The 21,618-nt window shown below is 35.1% G+C and overlaps 1 protein-coding gene across 2 annotated transcripts in view; it reads left to right on the top strand.

Annotated features, from left to right (window-relative positions):
- Positions 1 to 21,618, top strand: part of DMD (dystrophin) — a 1,160,174-nt gene that overhangs the window by 890,041 nt on the left and 248,515 nt on the right. For both annotated transcript variants that reach the window (XM_059491405.1, XM_059491401.1), the window contains exons 53-54: positions 256 to 467; positions 7,337 to 7,491. In XM_059491405.1, the coding sequence (XP_059347388.1) occupies positions 256 to 467; positions 7,337 to 7,491 (367 nt within the window). The remainder of the gene's footprint in view (positions 1 to 255; positions 468 to 7,336; positions 7,492 to 21,618) is intronic.

The raw sequence follows: 21,618 nt of genomic DNA, 5'->3' as shown, positions 1-21,618 counted from the left end.
TGCATATGCATTAAAACATGCTGTGTGTCATAATGCCTTACTGTGTGACCCAGAACAGTTTATGTGTTTTTTTTTAACTAAACTTCTATTCAATTGCAGTTTAAAGTACAGAAGTTTCCTGATACGTTCAGTTTCTAGAAAGATTTTAATATCATATTTCATCCCCTTAAAAAATAAAATTAAAAAAAAAAAAGAAGAAGAAAAGAAAAAACTTTTAAGTGATTCAGCTTTTGTTTTTCCTTTGTGTTTCACCAGTTGACAAGATACAGAGCCAGTGGGATGAAGTGCATGGATACCTCCAAAACCGGAGACAGCAGCTTCAAGAGATGCTGAAGGATTCAACACAGTGGCTGGAAGCTAAACAAGAAGCTGAGCAGGTTCTTGAGCAAGCAAAAGCTAAGCTTGAGTCATGGAAAGAAATTTCCTACACGGTGGATGCTTTGAAAAAGCAGAACACAGAACTTAAGGTCACTACTGATTATTAAAATATTTCTATTTGGGTTAATGAAGTCGTTAAAGAAAATGTCCTCTAACTGTCGTCCTCTGACTGTGCACAGTGTACATTGCAAAAAGTCTTCCACAGCAAATTAGAAAGAAATTGACATGCAAAGTCTAAAATATGTGTAGCATATTCCTTGAATATTAAGTTGGTCTTAACTTAACAGTCATAACAAATAGCTGGCTGATCTCACAGGAGGAATACCTACCTGTTTAGCACAAGTATTTCACATCTGTTCAGCAGCCTCAGAGCACTGGTACTGCAGTCTGGGAAATTCTGCAGTATTGATATGGCTGTCCATGGCTGTCTGCACTGCTAATGAAGCTGTATAGGTTTTCTGGAAGTAGCTGAGAAAGCAGGGAAAAAACCCAGCTATAGCAAACTAAATGGGTATTTTTGGAAACCAAATCATTTTAGATTCGCCACAAGATAATCTCACCAACTTCAACCTTGACTGGGTTATTAACTGAAAAAATAAAACCTGAAATGGCTGCTTTTGTGATTTTAGCACACATGTCGCCACATTATGGTGCTTCAATGTGTTAACTTACATAGCTGAGCTGTACCTCAGGTAGAAAATATTCTGTTGCATCAGTTTTGAAGTTTCTTGTAATAGGAACAGTCATACTTTGGTGACATTCTTCATGAATAAATTTTGAGAACAGCTGTTTAAGATTAATAATATCTCATTTTCTAAATGAGGAAAACCAAGGTTGAAATCAACCAATTGATCAGCCTTTTAAGGTGACTCCTGTCTCTATGGGAAAAGAGTTTCCCAAGAATTTTGTGATATATTCTCCTTTCCTGGCCACCAGATTTTTGTAGGTTTTTTTAAAAGTCCTGCCATTCCAGTTTTGGTAAATGTTTGTGTACTTAGAACAGTCCTATTCACACAGTTGAATGGTAATGAACTACTGTGAAGAGTTTTTTGGGTTAAGGTCCCCATCAACTGGTTTTGCTGCCAGAGAAAATATATATAGAATTTCATGATTGGTTCAGTTATCTCCATCATCAGTTAGTTAGAATTAAATGCAATCTCTGTTGGAGTTTTTGCTTGCTATTATTTTTCTTTTGCTTGTCTATAAGAAGCATGAAAATGTTCATCAGCCCATTGTTTTAGGGCTGAGCTGAGGTTAAGTTATCTCATTTAAGATTGTACCAAAAGGGTCATTGCTTGGGAAGGGTAGATTATGGTAAACAAGGGCAATCACTCACTAATGTATTGGAAAGAGTTATAGATCATGTGTAGTACTGTCACTCAGCACAGAGAGCTCCCATTTGTCACTGTCTCCCTGCAGAGATACAGTCCTGGCTTCTGCCCAGTATTTGTTAAAAAAAAAGGAAAAACTTCAACAGAGTCAATGTCTCAGTTCTGCAAAGACTCAATTAACAAAAAAACAGTTCTGTGCAAACACTGTCTTATGTCATAGTTTTGGAGTGTCTTATGTTTCAAAAACAAATTACTAAACTAGGAAAGTAATTGAAAATGTTGCTTTAGAAATGGATTTTTTGTCCACTTTTTTTACAAGAGTATATGAAGTTGAGATGAGGTCCATTGATGGGTGTATGCTTTATGAAAAAAACTATGGGGTTGTTTGGGTCAACATTAGCCACGGAGAGAAATAAGAACATGCCATTCTTCTCCTTCTGCCACCTCCAGATTTCTAGAGAAAGAATAATAGTGTACTTATTTACAGAAGGCATGTTTAAACAGAGAATGGGAATGGAGACCTGCCATTTCTTTTGCCTCTTACCTCACTTGGGCTGTCTGTATCCTCAACCATTCCCACAAGTTTGCATCCAATGAGATGGATGTGTTGTGTCAAGTTACAGACATTAACCTAGAATTTTAATTTCAGTGACTCAGCTAGTCCATCTGAATTTGTCCCCTCCTGATGATATGGACATCAACAAGCTCTACTCTTCCAGGGTTGTTAACTTTCATTTATTTGGTTTTGCCTAGCCTTTCTTCCTCAAGTCTAGAAGAAACTCATTGTCTTAGAGACTGGGGAGTAGGAGGGTTGGGGGTTTTTTTCCCCCTCTCCTTTTTGTGGTTTTTCTGTTGCAGCCTTCCTAGAGGAATTATCTTTGTCTGCCAGTAATTCCTATTGTGTCAAATCCTTCATCAAATTTTCTCAGGTGTGACAGCATCAGCTGTTATGTTCATGCTTGAAATAAGGGGTCATGAAGTCTAAGGAAAATGGAATTATTTTTTTTTAGTTAGCAGCTTTATGTTTCTGCTGTACAGTATTATCTAAACTGAAGGACCTAGAAATACATCAAGTTCTCAAAATAAATACTTTCCAGGCTTCTGTGCCAAACACATATATTTTAATTTTGTCCCCTGAAGATGTAGAGTAAGTAGGCTGTATTTTGCCTTGCTGTTACACTGATGAAGAGGAAGCTGCAATTTCTATTCATTTGCTTTGAGGGAAAGAGAGAGGTCAGTGCAAGACTTCATAAATTCTTCAGACATTAATTTTGTCAGCTTTGTATCTCAACACAGCTTGGTGTGAGAAAGTAGTCACAAAGCTTTCTTCTGATTTGCTTGTTAAACATTGTAGGTCTGCCTAAAGACAGATGAATCAATGTGTAAGTTTCCTTCTGCTTTGGGGGAACTTTAGTCAGTGCTTGTGTTGATGCATTTTTGTTGGAGCATCCTAACACAAGACCACATGGTAAACTCAGTAAGAACAGTCTCTTGATTATTTATTTTTTTTTACAATGCCAGCATAAAACAAAAATCTATGACTTGTTTGTATTTGGCCATTAATGTTTTTAAAATAATTTTAAAATTTTATTTCTGTCATTCAAAAGATAAAAGAAACCAGGTACTATAGCTAATAATTAAGAATATTATTAATTTGAATCAGAAATTAATTCAGATTAATTTGCTGAGAATTGCAGCATCTTTTTCATTCTGTCTTTTATTTATTTGGTATTGGAGTACTAAACTGGTGTTAGGTGTGGGGAACCACAATATGGCAATGTGGCCAATGAGAGTCTACCCACTAAGCCCTGGTTTTTATTATTCTTTAAGTGATGACTGCAGATGGTTAACTCAGCAGGCTGAAGGTTATAGGTGTATAAATAGTACACAATCACACCTCAAATCCTTGCATCAGCACGTCATCAGAACACAAGCTAGTGTAAAACTAGCCTTTTCTTAATAGGATATTGAGCTTCTGTTTGAAAGAGGAAAAAAAAATTAAAAAAAACAAAACCGAACTCTAAACCAAACTAAACTGCTAGGATTGCCTGCTCACTCTGTGGCTCCTTGCTTTGGTAGGAGCTAATGAGGCATCTGCTCTTCCTCTGTGCAACTTCATCTGGGATGGGCAAAGGGAAGAGGAGGAAGAATGGAGACATTTCATTCCTTTCCTTCACTGACCTTCATTTTTTCATCTAAACAGGAAATTCAATGGCAGCCTGATTGCATCCCCTGCCCTGTGGGGACTCAAAAGGCCAGGCAGCCTTGCACTGGCAGAGCCCAGGGTGTGAACTTCATGTCCTGAATTTGTGGATAAGGCTGAGGCTGCCTTTGTCAGTTTCTTGCACGGCAGTGACTTATTAGGGACTCTTTTGCCATTCCCTCTGTTCCAAGATGAAGAAAAAAATCAGCATTTTGTAGGTTTTTATTATTCCAGGGCTGACAGTGTACTGCTTTGATTTCAGTAAAACAATTAACAATTTAGTTCATGTTATTGACTGTGTTGCAAGTACTGAATTAGAATTCCTTGATTAAAAAAATAAATTCTTTAAGTATATAAATAAAACATGCTACAGATATATAGAAAAAGGACAAAAAGACAGCCTGATTTTCCATATTTGTGATATATACAAAGAACTGGATGATGTTGTACATTCATATTGCTATATTTGAACTACTGTGCATCATTGATTTTGTTCCACTGGGCAATCCTGGGATAAAATAAAGTGCAGCTCTGACTTCATTACTTGTTTTTAATCAAGAGTTCTTAATTGCACAGGCTTTATTCCTAATAACATCAACTAGTGCCTTCTAATTAAAAATTATAACTAAATTTATACCTAAGTAACATGATAAATGCACAGCCTTAATTCTTTAAGCCTTTTAATAAACTCAGTAAATTCCAGTGATAACACAAGCAAAACAAAGAGAATGCTTTGAAAAGAATGTCAGAAAGAAATTACGGTAATGTAGCAACTTCCTTTAAAGAAGAAAAAAACAAACGTGGTCTTAAGAAGCTGAAAGGTAAATGAGGCCTAAATACAAAAAAAGGGAAAAGAGGAAGGAAAATATTGTAATTCTGAAGTACACATTGTAGTCTTGCAGGAGGGCAGTGAATGGGCCCCTGTTGAAATAGACAGGTGAAACTTGTGCCCCAGCACTTTGCTCTCAGTGTCTGCACACGCAGCAAAGTTGAAGCATGCACTCCTCAAAGCTGTTGAAATTCATATCAATTTCCAGTAAAAGAGAAAATACAAATGGTTTCCATCACCAAAAGCTCCTTATATTCATAATTTCTTTCCTGAGTGACGACCTAATGTTGTAGTGTCAGGAAGTTAATGGATTAATGTTGAAATTAATGGTGAGAACACTTTTGGAAATAACCTTGTAATGGATCTTCCCATTTATTTTATTATAAAACAGCGTTTCAAATCTTTTAGAGGGTCAATTTTATTCACATGGATCTGGGCAAAAATATGTTATTTGCAAAGTAAAGTTTACAGACCATTAATTTACAATGCAGACAAAATGTTATGGTAACTTTTCTATATAAAGTGGTGAACAGACAGTCTGCTGTGATTCTTTAGCTGAGTAAAAATTACCTGCCTGCCCGTGTAATTTTGAACAAAGAGAAAGGTAAGGTAAAATAAAGATAGATAGACCTAAGGTAGAAGAGATACTTGCTATATAAGATCTACCAAACTGAAATTGTAATTACTGTATTTACTATTTAGTATTTTGTGTTTTGTATATTGTATCAATATTATATTTATGTAAATATTAAAATTTATATACTTATTGTATATCATTCTGGCAGGAAAGGAGCTCAACTGGCAGACTGTTTCCAAAACAACCACCTGCCTGTATCTTCCTCAAAGAAATAGTAATGTTTTCCACAAAATTATAATCTCTCCTGTCCAGATCTCCTTACTTAGCATAGAGATTTTTTTTTTTTTTAATTGTCTAGACAGCTTCATTTTAGGTGAGCTTAACCATAACACGTTCAGGTGGTTTTCAGGATTAGGGTTTGGTGGCTCCTCCTAATGTTTGATTGGTAGAAAGAGAATCCCTTGTTCAAGCCAGATAAACAAGGTGCTGTCAGTTCCTGGTGCTGTCTGGTGCTCAGGAACAGAGTGATCTGCCCTCTCATGAAGGAATAGCACAGGAAATGGGAGAAGTACCTGTTTTCAGCTTTAAATTATGGACACAACCTAGAGGTGATGAAGTAGCATTTTAACAGATAAGAGTTTGGGGGGAAAAAATCAAACCTCCCCCAAACTCCTTTTGGACTCTATTCAAAGAGCAAGTACATTTTAGTCTGAGTCTTAATCAAAATCAGTTTACAGACCTTCTGAGATTAAAACCCAAATGCATGAATTATTTAACATTTATTTATTTTAGCTTAGTATTTAGACTCTTTCACTAGGGATTGCATGTAAGTTCAGCTCTATGTGAAGAATTCCTTATCTGAGTCAAAACAAGATTTCAAAAGGAATACTGCTTTGGGAGAATGAAGGGAAAAAAGCTATTTTTTCCTTCACAGGCATTGCCCAATTTGTATATTAAAGCAAAACAATAAAGACAGTTGAGTCTTACTGTTTGTTGTCAATGTTAAATGTTTATATGCAACTTTCTCTTTACAAATACAAACTGTTTTTCAACTTGTATTGTCCATTTTATTGGCTAGTTGGAGTCTGTTTAGTACAAAAGTACAAGTAGGCAATCAATTAACTTTGCTCTTTCATTTTGTTGTTACACATTATGGACTAAATATGCAGCTTCAGTGCATTTATATGGAAATTTGCTCTGAGAGAAAGACTAACAGGAAAGATGCATGGGAGCTGGCTGCTGGCTGAGTGACTGCTCTGGATTTCCTGGCTTGCTTCTGCAGTGAGGCAGCTGGCCCAGGTGGAGAGGAGAAAGGAGAAGAGAAAGTGGAGAGGGAAGGGGGAAACAAAAGATGACCAAAATTTAAAAAGCTTTTTAATATTAACCATAAATTAACATTATAAAGAGATGGATAAGTTTACCAGTAGTATTTTGCTGTACTGCAGATTTAGTGCTGTTCCAGTAGATGGCACTAATTACATAAACAATTTGCTAAAATGAACTAAATTTAAAAAAAAATAACCTGAAAGCACAGGTATTAATTGTCCAAATCAATATTATTTCACAGTATAAAAAAGAAAATTACTCAGAATATATGATTTCACTATATTCTCTATCTCAGTACTCGATGTCACAAATAATCATAGTTTCCATAATGCACAATAATGCATCCATCTATTTGTGTCTCAGAAAAGAATAGTCAAAATTATAATCAGTGGTTATCAATTTGAGCTGTCATGTCTTTTCCAGCATTTAGAAGTTGGTTGTTTGGTCCTCTCAGAGTTTAGAATTAGTCCTGTGATCTTCTGGCTAAAAGAATTTAAAACATATAGAAAAACTGATTTTTATTGCCAGTAAATCTGTGGAAGTGTTTGGGTTTTTTCCTTTTTTCCTTCTTTATATACAGATGGTACAAGTTATTCAGCTCCTTTTTTAATAACCATACAATGTATGTGATCATTTTATGTTGCTCTGAGGATTATTCTTTCCTCATTTCTCTCTTTCTCTTTTTACTTCAGCAATTTTCAAAAGAACTACGGCAGTGGCAAATAAATGTAGATGTGGCAAACGACCTGGCTCTGAAGCTGCTCCGTGATTATTCAGAAGATGACACCAGAAAGGTTCAGCTGATGACAGACAGTGTTAATGCATCCTGGGCTGCCATTAATAAAAGGTAGGATATAAATTCTGCTGTTTGATTTGTTGTTACTCTCCATTGACATTCATTGTCCAGCTGTGGTTGGAGATTACAGAAGATGCAACTTTTGCAAATGACGTGGCTGTAGTGGTCACGACTGTTCTGTAGAATTTTTTGGAAATATGTCCTAAGAATAACATTTAATTATAGCAAATAAAATTTAGCTTCCTGCCAATTTTCCTCTGCTATAAACAGTTGCCAACGAACTTAAGCTGATAGATTGTATTTCAAGTATTTAACATTGTTTCATATATCTGTACTAGCGCCACATCACAACCACGATAGTGATTCTGACTCATAAACCAAATCAGAAAATGACAGACATAGCCTATTGAAGCAGGTTCAAAGTAGAAATGTTATCATGTATCTTTGAAGCAAATCTCTAGTCAAGAAAATTTTTATTAAATCCTTAACCACATTCTTGATTACATTTCACAGCCTTTCAGTGTTTGGTTTGGATGCCAATTCCTTACTAAAAGCAATTTTTTTTTTTGCAACTTGCCAACAAATTGTGAATTATTCAATATGCAATCTACAAGATTATAACATATTGCAGTAAAAAATGGTTTCTTTATATTAGTGAAAGAGTTTTAAATCATTGCACATAAGATTAGATATGTAAAAATTATATGAAAGTTGCTTTAATCAGTATCTTGGATTAAGCTTTATAGTTTATAACAGAAACCATAAATGAATTAGATCTTAACATGTTTTTAATTAAAGTCTATGAACAAGGCCAGAGAAGTCAGTTTAGCTAAATATGCAGTGAATTCAGTAGATCTTCTTGCATAATGGTGTTTACCTAAATCACTGATGACTGCAGAAGTTTAATGTCACTTTTTGTTTAGTTTGTCATTTGTATAAATGAGTCTCTTTAGCAGCATTTTTCTGAAGCATCTCAAAATGGATTTAAGACTCTGTTTAAATGAGAGAAGGGCTAATCTTGTTGTCCACTAAAAGAAAGGCACACAAAAATTTGAAAGCTTTTTATTTTAACTAATCTGAGATTTTAGTATAAACATTCTGGTTTTACCTGCTTGCATTTCTCCTGTTACAGTAATAGCCATTTTAGCTTTATTAGAAGTAGCTGTATTTTTTACAAAATGATGTTTTGCTCACTGTGGCCTGAGAAGGAGTTTGGGGAGTTCAGAGTCTATTGCTGGATGAGAAAGGCTGGGAGTCTAATGCTCAAAACCAACCCCCAGGAGTGGAAAAAATCAGCAGCTCAAAAGGATTTAATGTGAGAACCAAAGTGCTTTTGTCAGTATTTAGAACCACAACCCTCTCTTGGCGAGAAGTCCAGGATATGTTTGTAGCTGCTGTGGCTGCTCTGCATTAATTGTAGCTAAGGGGGCATTTCCAAACCTGTTAATGCCTCAGGCACAGGCCCAGGTGTTTCTAATGTTGCCCAAAGGTGAGAATTACCATTCTTGCATGGACTCTGCCAAGTACCACCCTGAGAGAGAGTACAAATTCTTCAATACACATTCCTTGCAAGCTTCTATAAAATTCACAGACATGTTAGATGAACTGCTAGAGTGAATATTTTATGTCTAAGAAGAGACTTGCTTAGGTGACCGAGTTGACATTTCCCTTTAAGATGTACAAAAGTATAGGAATAAATATGAGCTATGAAATGAGTATCCTGGTTTTTGATTGTGTGAGTTGTTACATTTCTAATATTTTTTAATTTAGTGTTTTGTATATAACTTTTGTAATACTTATGATTTGGGAGCTTGAAAAAGAAGCATTGCTGTAAACAGTAGTTGATAAACTTCTCTAAGGGCTGGATCACATTTTTGTTGGTCTTTTGTGAGACATGGATAAATATGGACATACTAAATCTTTGAGTCGCCGTAAGACTTGGAAGATTTTCTGTGCATGTAGATTTTGTAGGTTTCTTTGAAGGACTACTCAGGCATTTTGCTCATGCAGCAGCTGCTGAGTGAGGTCTTGAAAAAATGTCCTAGATTTCTGGAGGGATTTAAAGGTATGTAGATGTGAGACTTAGGGACATGGTTTAGAGGTGGGTTTGGAAGCATTGGGTTAAGGGTTTGACTTGATGATCTCAGAGGTCTTTTCCAACCTAAATGATTCTGTGATTCCTCTGTTAAAGAGTCTTGTGGAAGCAGATAATGAAGCTCATGGGCCTTTGGATGACTTAAATACCAATTTGTTCTGGTTTTTCTGGGAGGTTTCACTTTTGATTTTTTGCCCTCCTTCTATGCTTCAACTCTTCAGCTTTCAGGTTATGGCATAGAGAAATAAAAAAAGTGAATGGTGTTATGGTTTTGGGGATCTTTTGTACTGTATATTTACAGAGAATATTTACTCAGTAGAAAGAATACATGAATTATTTTGTCATAGTCTTCAAGAAAGGCTAGTTTCCACTCAGATATGTATGCAATTATTTCAGATATATCTGTGTGTTATTTTCATCTAGACACTGAATAGTACTCTGATAACTTGGTCACCTCACAGTGACAGTAGAAATAGATTCCAAATTATAATCTTGACCATTTCTGCAGTATTTTACAAGTAGTTTTATCACTTTTTATGCACATCTTAAGTTCCAAGAGGAAATATTCAGCTGAAAATTTTGCTTTCACTCTCTATATTGCTAAGTTAAATGGCCTAAATTTTTTGTGAATATTTTCTTTTAAACATTTAAAGAAAGAGTTGCTTACATTGTTTTGAGCTGGTTTTCCTTAATTCTGTCATTATATCAGATGTGTGTGTCAGTGCAAAAAAATGTAAAACCTGCTTTTCCTTGAACCAGTTTACTAAGACAACAGGCAGGCAAGCAGTGGTAAAATTCCACTTTGCCTTTTGGAAATAGTTGCCAAAGCAAGTTCTTCAGTCATTAAGGCAACATCTGTTAGCCTGTGTTTTGTTTTGCTTAAGTAGGTTTGCAGCTGATTGCTGTGTGTTTACCCTTTGCCTTACTGTTGTGTTTTATAACATTGAGCTATAACCAGTACCTCTCTAAGCCCTATAGGAGACAAGCTGGTGAATGCTTGATGGTTGTTTCACTTATTTTGCTTGTCACTTTTTAATTTTTACTTTTGTTGGTGATACTGCAAAATACACTAAAAAGCACATGAACTGATCACTTGGGCAAAAGCCAGACTGACTTGTAGACAGGTCTCTTCTTCTTTAGAAGCACAGGCTTTCCAAGAAATAGCCATATTATTTAAGCTGAAGCCATTAAAGAGAAAGTATCTTTATTGCTTGCATTAACAAAAATAAATCTAACAGATGAACTGAAATCATCTCAAGAGGGGGGAAAGGGCAATGACAGAAGCAACCATTAGAAATTTGCTATATAAAAAAAATATTTGTTATGGTGTTATGTTGCTTCCTCCTTTTGTGGGCACACACATTTTATGTGAATTACCATACAAAAATATCAACAGCTGCTTGTATTTTCCTTTCCTGTGAATCCACTAAATGTGCTAAATACCAAGCTAAAAATGGACCTAGACCTTTCTTAAATGGAGGGTCTATTATGAAAATAATTGTGTAACATACTCTGAGAATTGTTTAGGATTACAAACCACCACTGTGTTATAGACATCTTCAAATATTCACATCACCCACCAGTTCCTGTGGCCAAGCTCAATGGAGCTCAGGCCACACAGCAAATGTTGGGAGCTTTCACAGCTCAAGATGCTTTTTTGGCTCATGAGACAATATAGAGGACACACCACAATCTAAACATAAAAAGTAACTTGTTTTTCCCCACTACAAGGTATGAACAGTGAAAAATCAGTGTAAGAACAGGTAAGGAAATGTGTTTCTAAGCCTGTTTGACAGGCCTGAGGTACCAGCTCCCATGTTTTACTAAGAATGGTGTTAATTCTCTAATTTAGGCAGTTGTATAAACACCTTGATCTTGCATGTCAGCTGGACAGTATAAAATGCAAATGGCCAAACAAAGGACATAATCAGTACAAAAGTATCATGTATATCTCCTTCATACTTAAATCCATAATAAAACAGTCATTCTAAGTGTGAAAAAGGTCATAATCTAGATTTGGTCTTTCAGCAGCAAACTATTCCTAATCAGCTGCTGCTTGTTAAAAGACACAAATAGAATGTAACCTTTATCTGTACGTGAATTTTGTAAGTATAATTTTGTTACCTGCACAGAAAAAGCTCAATCATTCTGCTGGAGACAGGTTTTCTTAATATACTGGGCCTGCCCTAGCACTACTTTATGCTACCTGTGGAAGTAATCACATTTGCTTTACAGCTGTATTGCATTCTGAGTGAGGAAAAACTGCATTTACACAGCAGCAGCAGCAGCCAGAAGTGTGAATTTTGTTGAGTTATACTGCAGATTCATACTTGGTTCCAGTATGTAGACTGTATCTAGGAGCCATCTCTGGAAAGCTTATCTGCTCATTTAGGCTTGGACTGCTCAAGTCGAGCAGCAAAAAATTCAGTCTGCAAGCAAATTCATCCTTTCCCTTCCCATTCTCCTGCTGTTTTGAAGCTTGGTTTTCATTCCTAAAATCTGTATAGAACCATGAGTGTGAGCAGCTCCAAAAATTCTCTGTGCAGGCACCTTCTGTGGCCATGGGAATCTTGTTTACTTGAGAAGGCTGTTTACACATCTGTGCCTGCAGTTGCTGTCCTGGATATACAGCTGCGTTCATGGGGGTGTGAGCAAGAAATTCTTGCAAATGTGACTTTAGATGAAGATGAAAAATGTCATTTTCTGATGTAAATTTATTTTTTCCCAAAAAAAATACAACGATAACTTTCATCATCCTGCTGTGGTGATTTATTGATTAGTCTTCAGTATAATTTTGCCAGACTCAAAGAAAGTAGACATGAGGAGAGACTGCTTCTTTACAACAAACATGTCATGCTGAAGCTTGTTATTTACACCAGTTTAGCAATGGATTCCAATTTAAAATTGCAAAGTCTGTTGGAAAATATTGTAATTGTGAGGCAATTCTTTTTGTTTTGTGAGAGATATTGATAATACATTTATCTTTGCTGCCTGCACCATTTAAGGAAGTTCTCAGTCTAAATGTTTGTCAGATGGTGCCTTTGAGAACTTCTCTGGGTATGAAATCTTTAAGCACATAAGTACTTTTATTTCATCAGTAAATCTGGTCACACTAAGCAAAAGTGAATCTCTGCAATCTGAGATATCACAGTTGAGATCATGTCAAGGACCAAATAATTTTATACATTAACATGTTTATTCTAAAGAACTAATGTATCTCTGTTGACTATTTTTAATAACACAGACAAAGATTTCAAAAAAACCTTTAATCTGGCACTATTCTGAAAAGTCTGAATTATATATGGGATTTCCTGTCTTTTTTATTAGAGAAGTGGGCGTAAGAAGCCTTTCATTTTCATGAAACTAATTTGTCAGTAAAGCACTCCACATTTCTCAAAAGTTACTCTCCAGCAAACTCTAAAGAAAATTCTGTATTTGCTGCTGGTGATGCAAAAATGTTAAGCCTTTTGTGTTTAGAATATGGATGTCTTTAAAGTTGCCTAGGAGTTGTTTTCTGACAAGAGATTTAAGTATTTTTTGTTTTCTTTGTTCCAACCTGTTACCTTTATTTTAAACCCTCAGACAAGGACTGTAAGAAGGGTGGGAATGGCAAGGTTTAGATTCTTTGATTTTAATTTGTTATGGGGTTTTTTGTTTATGTTTTACTTATATAATTTCTTAATATATCCATTTTTAAAAGCACACCTAAAAAACCATTTGGTCAGAGGGATTATTTTACGATAATAAGTAAAAGAGAGGTAATGTATTTGAAAGACATTCTGCTAACTGCCTACAATCTCAAGCAAATATTTAGGTACAAAATATAAGATCAGTCTTACCAGCAGTGACATCAGTTAACAATGCTTTGCTATTTTTTCTTCCTGACACCCTTCAGAATGATGATATTTCATCCCATATAAGAAAAATAAATTGTAAAAAGAAGCAAATGAGGCTGCCAGATGAAGCTCATATAATCAGGAGATCTAGAAAGTCATCTTAGCTGCCTATATTCCAGTTTTATCTTAGTTCTCCACTCAGCTGGCAGCACTTTTTATGCAGTGCTGACATCAGATCCAAGATGAGAACTCAATTGGTGGTAGTGAATGTTTTTGGTTTAAATTTTGAGAGTATAATCTTGGATATGCTTTAAAAATGCTGGTAGGATGCTCTGAAAAGGCAATGTTACCCAGAATATTGTGTGATTCATCATTTCCACCTTTGCGAACATATTCCTGTGATTTTTGAGAAAGTCTTTTATGATTATAAAAAGGAAACAGTTCTTGAGTTATGTCAGGAGAGCGTAGCATCAGAAATACAGAATTTGACAAAAGGACCTATGGATCCTTGTGACTTCAGGGTTGTTTCTTAAAAGTTTTAACGTGAGTCTAATGAAACTAAATTTTCCCACCACTTGGGTATATATATAGTCCAGTACCTTTATCTCTTCCAGAAAGGCAATAGATCATCTGTATCTCTGCTAAGTCCTCCCACAGACAAACAAAAATGACCTCACAGCAAAAAGTGTTGCTGTTTTTTAATTAAATGGCTGATTTTTGTCTGTTCCACAAAAGATTTGCTCAGATTTCTGAACACTGTGAATGCAACTCCTTGACAGCTTAGTTGTTTTGGGTTTTAAATCACAGAATCACAGAATATTTTGAGGTATGGAACCCACAAAGACCATCACAGGGATGGAACCCAGAATCTTAGGTGTTACCAGCACCATGCTCCAACTGTAATCTACTGTCAATGATTTAATTGTACACAACTAAAAAGGGGAATAGGGCTGGTATCTTGCAGTGAGGCCATCAGTTTCCAAAAGAGTGAGCAAGTTACCAACACAAACTAAGCAGGAAATGCGTTTAGAAGACCATTCCTTACTGCTCAGACACTTGCTCTTTCACTTTTTTTCCCCCCTCATTCTTGGCTTTTATTTTGATCTTGATTAAAACAAAACTCTGTTTCTTTGTTCATAATTACTGTGTGTTAAATGCTCTTTACTCCTTTCTGTTGAAAATGAGGATGGTTCTGCTGTTCAGGGGAAATTCAACTGGACAAAATCATTAAATAGTTTATGGAACAGAATTCTAAAGGAGAGAAGTTTTGTGGCCAGACTTGAATAATAACTGAAGCTTAATGTGAGCATATCAAAGAACTGCTCTATTTCAGAAATCTTCCTCTTTTGCATATGCAGGAGATGAAGGAGGAACAAGGTACTAAATAAGTTTGGTTTGTGAAAGAAATGTCAATTTTTTTTCACATCCCATTAGAAAATTAAGATGAATGTGTTGTTCTTTCTCTTAAAGGTGAGATTTTCTGAATTAATTAGAAAATTTTTGTTTCTCTTTGAACAAGAACAGAAGCTAATGCTGTGTGCCCTGAAAGTCTAACCTTAAATCTATTTCCTATTAGTCTGTAGATAAATTAACAAAGTATAGCAAACTGATTATTGCTGGCATCCAAAGCTCATAGAACAAATGAATGTCTTTTCAGTCCCCTCAATAGGCTTCTTATCAGGCTTCACGTCCTTTAAAACAAACTGAATAGAAATTAATAAAGCTGATGGACTAGCAGAGTGCCAGGGAAAGGAATTTGACCTTAGTTGTCATGTTTTGTTTGCATTGTTATTATTGTGATAGCTTTTTTCTCCCCTGGTGTTTTCCCTGTATTTTTATATTTCTTCAGCTGCTGTGCAGGCAGTTTAAGATTTCCCCTCGCTGGCTTGTCAGTCATGCTTGAAACCGAGAATAATTCAGCCTCCTATTAAATGCTTAGTCTCTCTTTGGAGGTTACCACCAAACGTGTCAAGCTGACAACAGCAGTGCTTGCCTTTTTTGTGTGGCTGTTGTTCAACTATGACTGAAATTTCAATCACAAGTTTTTATATAAAGTCACAAAGAAATCAATAAATAATGAGTCTCCATTATTTCTGATAAGGATCAGGGGCACAAGAGGCTGATGGTCATGGCTCCGGCTGACCAAGTCACAGATCTGGGGAAGTGGCAGCACAGAGGGCAGGTTGGAAAGCAGTAGAATTAGCAATGTGGTTTTCTTGCACATCCCAAAATAGGCATGGGGAGAAATCACTGAGGAGAGGTGAGATTCCAGTGGTAAATTTTGAGGATAGAGCATTAATGGTGAATCTGATACAGGTGCATAAAATGGAAAACAGTAAGTAAGCAAAGAATTTGTGAAAAGGAAGAATACGTTGCATGTTCATGATGTTTGTCATCAAATATCAATTAAATTTTGACCAATACCCCAAATTTATATTCTCTGACAAATTTAAGGAATGTGGAGCACTTCCCAGCTACTAAGCATTACATCTTCTGCAAACTATAAAAAAAATATTATCTTCTGCATATGATAAGAAATTACAGCTCTTGGAACTATCACTCTAGCTGGCATTTCTGCAGGCTTTTCCTTTGTGTAAGATACATAATCAGTTACATATCTGAGGTATATCTGCTTAAGCACAAGTGCCTTGTGGCAATGCATTATACGGGTCCACTTCATGGTATCATTTTTATCTCTTTAAAATGTACCATGTATTTCTGAGATTCCATTGGTTTAATTGACACAGTGTATGGTAAAAGCAAAGTTTTGTGAAGGACCTAAAGGGCCAAGCTTGCAATGCCCATTTCCCTCTTTCTGCATTTTATCTTGGTAGTGTTATATGTTGCTTTTGTCCTTATTTTCTTTTATTTTTTCCCCTTTCTCGTATATGAATTTGGGGCTTTTTTTAATTCACATCAATTTAGAGTCTAATTTAGTGTTGGGATTTTTAAATCTAGCTTGGATGCATTTTCTGTGCCCCATAACCTGGGGTTAGGTTCAGTTATTTTTTGCCTTAAAATCTGAAAAACATGATGCAGTTTCTTACTAGTAAAGGTAAACAGTTTCAAAATTTCCATGAGTTCTTGGTGCTTGGAGCATGTCTGAGGTTAATGCTTCAGCTATGTTAAAGTATTACTAGCAGTGTCAGTTGATCAGCCATATACATTTACTGATTCCAAGAAGTTAGATTTATTTTTGAGGTAGTTTACCTGTGAGTTTCACAGTGAGGATTCACTCCAAGGGATGGGAGGCAGCTCCCATCTTCTCTCCCAGTGCTTGTCTTCTCTTTTTTTTCCTGTGGAAACACCAGCAGAATACACTTGGGAAATAAGATGGCACTAAGAAATCATAGTTCAGATCTGCCTTTGCTGACCTCCTTCCTTTTTATACTGTGCTGACCCCTTAGAGCTGTGGGCATTTGTCCCTGTAATTTCTTTTCATGATGGGAAAAATAAAAGTAGAAGTATGGAATGTATTTATTAAGTTTTGCCTTAGCAAAATTTGTTTTTCCATTATGTCACAGCTTTTATGTCTGCAATTTCTCTCCTTTCTGCTGGGTGGGACAAGGTGCCCACCCCAAGCTCAGGAGGGTAAGCTAAGATGGACATAAATAGTTGTTCCTTTAATTTTTACTATCTTTCAGAGCTAATATGTGTTGGAACCTTCATTAAGCTGTTGGTCTTAATTTAGAATACTGAATTTCTTCAAGGCAACAGCTAGTTCAGAGGCTGTCAGATTATACTGCATTTAAATATTCCTTGTAGTGTCTGTTGTTTTGAACACATCTATTGAATCTTTCTGCTAACATAATGCTGATGATTTTTCTCATTTGGAATTATTCAAATTCTTCTGGGTTCGATTAATCTGAATAAATTTGCTGGTTTGAACTTCATACCATTTTCCCAGTGGTTCATTACTGCACTAAATACCACCTTTTACTACTCCCTTGGAAAAGGCTCCTAATGGTCAGGGTTGAACATTATTTACATTGACCACATTATATACTCCTAATCTCAGTTTTGTTTTATTCAAGAGGTTTCTGTAACAAAACTTTGCATCCTTGACTTGCTTCCCACATAGCTGCTTGTAAAGAGGTTATGATGCACTTTATGGATTTCTGTGCAGAAGCTGAAATAAAGCTGAATCACCAGTTAAACTGATGAATGCATCAGTTATTTGTTCCTTTCCATGACTAAAATTTGGAAAATTTTTTGAGAACAGGGAGGTGTATGTTAGGGAAAAGAAATGCATCTCCACAGATATTGGATAAATTACCTGTAATATATAGAGGATACTTGCATGGCAGTGAGTACAAAATTATAAATTTCAAGCCAAATCAAGCATCTTCTTAAAATAAACACCTGATAACTATTTTAAAAATCATTAAAAAGAAGAGAACTTTGCAAATCATGCAATATTTAAGAGAAAGATTTGGATGATTCTGCCAGAATTGCCTGTGAGCACACAAAGTTCAGGTATATATATATGTATATATATATATATACACACACATATATATATCTATATATATATATCTATATCTATCTATCTATCTATCTATCTATATATCTATATATCTATATATATATATATATATATATCTCCATTTTGTCTTGTCTCCTCATAGCAGAATAGTCAGACTTCCTAACTCTCAGACTTAGAGTTTTGGTGTATTTATGTCTCTCTCCACTCTGTTAAATGGTCCAGAATTGTTATTTGAAGGGTTATGATTTCTCCTACTAAGAATTTTTGTCTTTTAAATTCATCCAAAAAAAGAATTGAGGTAGAACTATCAGAGAACATCCTGTTCCCTTTGAAGTCAGCTGAAGGTTAGCCATTCATCCTCAGTGGAGTTAGTATTTTCTCTGTAAGGCTTTTGTATCAAACACATGCTGAAGTTCTGTTGAACTGAGAGTGAGTTTAATACCATCTGAATTTGCTGAACTGGGCTCTGGAAATTCACTACTTAATTATTTATTTATGTTTGTGTGATCCTGAGGAACAGAACTAGAGCTGTAATATCTGTCCATGTTATTGAATCTGCATAATAATAAATTATTAGTATTTCCCTATATTCTCATATAACTCTGCTTGTAGTTCCTGATGTTTTATCATTTTTCTACAGCAGATCTATTTTAATCAGATTATCTCCTTATAATGGAGAACTTATTCTATATTTCAGTTTTCTATTGGAGTTTGAAACCTCCTGAAGAGTTAAAAATAAATGTATAAGGTATGGAGTGTTTCTTGCAACTAATATTTTTTTTTTGACTGTATAAATATAAGAGGCAATAGGCAGGCTGCCTTCTGTCCTTCTTACTCAGATGCTTGCCTGAGTTTTCAGTTTTTCTTACCAGCTGCTTCTGACCTGAATTTTTCAGAGCTGTTTTGTTTTTTTCTGGTTAGTATTTTATGCTTCTTGAAATATGTTGACAGAATACATGTTTTAAAATATATAGAATCAGTCTGATCTGTCAGCATCTTTATGTAATGTGAGTACTGTTTGAGGCCCATGTTTTAGAGGGGAAAATATAATGTGTGTTTTTATCTAAGTGTTTATTTAATGTTACTTAATATGATGCATGGTGCAATAAGAACTGTAAGTGCTGCCAGACAAATTTTCCAGCCTGGGAATTGAGGCTTCTCTCTCTTGCATGGTAGCAAATCACTTTTTTGCTAGGCCATGGAGTTCAGTCCTCAGAGGCTGGTGCTCCAAATGAAAACTACACTAACAGTTTAATAGTATCCTTTGTGAGCCCTAATTGATTTCATGTAATGCCATCAGTGCATTTCACAGTCTTATGAAATCTACTTGTTTCTGCTGTAAGTAAGGCTCAGAAAACAAGAGCCTTTAGAATATAATTAATTCCATAATCATTTTAAATAACATTTCACTGTCTTAGAAAGCAAAGATTTTATCTTACTAAATTACATCTGAGTAATTAATATACTATTTATTAAATTTTATTGTCAACTGCCTTGGAATTTTGAAAGAATATGTATTGGAATGCAAGAAAAAACTTAATTCTACATATTATAGACCATGAAGTATGAAGAAGACAAACAAAAAATAATCTTTTTGGTTCTTTTGGTAGAATAAGAGACTAGTTTTGTCTGTTTGGTTTAAGTTTTGATTTTAGGATTTCTTCTTTTTCTGACTTGTCTCTTCAAGAGGAGTAACAGAATTGTTAAATGTTATCTTCCCATGTCTTTTTGAGGCATTTCTTGAATTATACAAGGATTAGACTGGAATCTGTTTTGTGGGTTCAGAGAACTGAGGGGACGGGGGTTGTGAGTTGTTTGCTCTGTTTGATTTTGTTGTGTATATTCTTTCCTTTGGATTTTTCTTTTTCTTTGTTTTCTTTTTCTTTTTCTTTTTCTTTTTCTTTTTCTTTTTCTTTTTCTTTTTCTTTTTCTTTTTCTTTTTCTTTTTCTTTTTCTTTTTCTTTTTCTTTTTCTTTTTCTTTCTCTTTTTCTTTTTCTTTTTCTTTTTCTTTTTCTTTCCTTTTTTTCTTTTTTTTTGTTACCTATTTAGTGGTTTAAAATACTTCCTTAAAATTTGATTGAGGGTTATTTAGAAAAGCCTCTGGAGTAAATTAATCAGAATATTATTTTGTGTCTATAAATAGTTTTTAATAATATCACATATTTCTGTGATTGTTGAGTGCTGTTCAGTTTCCCTTCTCTTTAACCTGGTAACAGTTATGATTTACTGTCTGGAAAAACGATTGACTTTCATGAAAATTTATTAGCAGATTAAAAATCACAAGTAAACATAAATTGTTTTCAATAGCATAAAAGGTGACCTGTAATTGATTGTAATTACAAAGGAATCTCCTTCGTTTCATTGAGGATTGTTCTCTAGCTAAACATGTAAGTGTGATAATCTATGGTTGTGATGAACATAGAGAAGATGTATACACTTATATTTTTATATATTCTTAACCCATGTTATAGCAAGCTGGGGAAAGGAGACAAAAGTGATGTGGGCAAGAAAAGCCTGAAAGAAAACATGCCCTCTAACTCTCTCTCTTTTTTATCCCATTAAGGGGCATTTTGGGAATGTAGGATCCCATAAGTGAATAGAGTATAAGAAGAGACAGAAACTTTTAAATAAAAGATTGATGAGAAGTTTTCTTTCAGGATAACACAGATCCCTTTGTGCTGATGTTGTCCAATGCTTAATTAAAAAGGGGTTGTTTGAAGGTCCTGTACAGAAGCCCATAAATGTGATTTTGTTCCCCAGGGGGTCATATTTCCTTTGTTTTTAGCAACTCTTCTCAGTCTCATAAAAAATGGTGTAGAATAGATGGGGGAGTAATGTCCAAGGATGATCTGAAACTTTATGAATAAATATAGGGTTTCTTTGGGTTTTTGGGGTTTTTTTCTCTTTTTGCTATTCAATATCTGTTGTGCTTTAAAAAGAAATGTATGGGACAAAGAGTGTAAATTCAAAAATATGTCTTCAAATTGATTTAGTATCTTTAACAAGGGAAGTTCAGAGGAAAATGATGTGGGAAGGGTTGATGATTTTTGTTATTTTCATAGAAGTCCTGTTTTTTTCAAGAAAGTTTGTGAGAGGTATAAGGCTAGAAACAAATCAACCAATGAATAGTAACAAAAAGAAATAATTTCCTCTCTCTTGCTGCGTTTCTTTTCCTAAGCAGAGAAACACCAGAAACATATTTTCTTGTTTTGAAGAGATTTATAATACGAAAACGGTTCAGGAAAAAATGACTTGCATCTTGCTTAATAGAGTGAGTAATACTTCATTGAAGCATTTTCCCCTTGGTCTCAACGGATTTTTAAGAAAAGACAAAATGTGGGCTTATCACTATGATCAGGAGATGCTTTAGAATGTTCTAATTTTTGTATCTGAAGAAAGTGTCGTCATTTAGGAAACTGTGATTGCTAGGGAAAGAGCAGGACTTTGTCCCTGTGAACACATTCTGAGCTCCAATCAGAGCATGGGGACATTGAGGGCTTTTGTTCTTCCTTCCTGCAGAAATAAAGAGAATCAGCAGAGAGCTGCCTTTGTGTGTCTATTTTGGACCAGCTGTTGCACTTAATCTCTCTGTATGCCAAATTAAATCTGGAATTTAAAATTATATCACTGGCTATTCGTTTGTTATAAATACGGATAGAGCAGCCAAGGCAGAGATGCCCTTCAGCTTATCTGAAGAAGCCAAGTCTTCAGGCAGTAGATCAAGTTGTTGAGAAATTAAGAAGCTGAGAAAACGAAGGCA

This window comes from Ammospiza nelsoni, chromosome 2 (genome assembly GCF_027579445.1).
Source record: "Ammospiza nelsoni isolate bAmmNel1 chromosome 2, bAmmNel1.pri, whole genome shotgun sequence".
Classification (NCBI taxonomy): domain Eukaryota; kingdom Metazoa; phylum Chordata; class Aves; order Passeriformes; family Passerellidae; genus Ammospiza; species Ammospiza nelsoni.
Note: the sequence above shows the minus strand (reverse complement) of the source record. Positions and strands in the feature narration are given on the sequence as shown.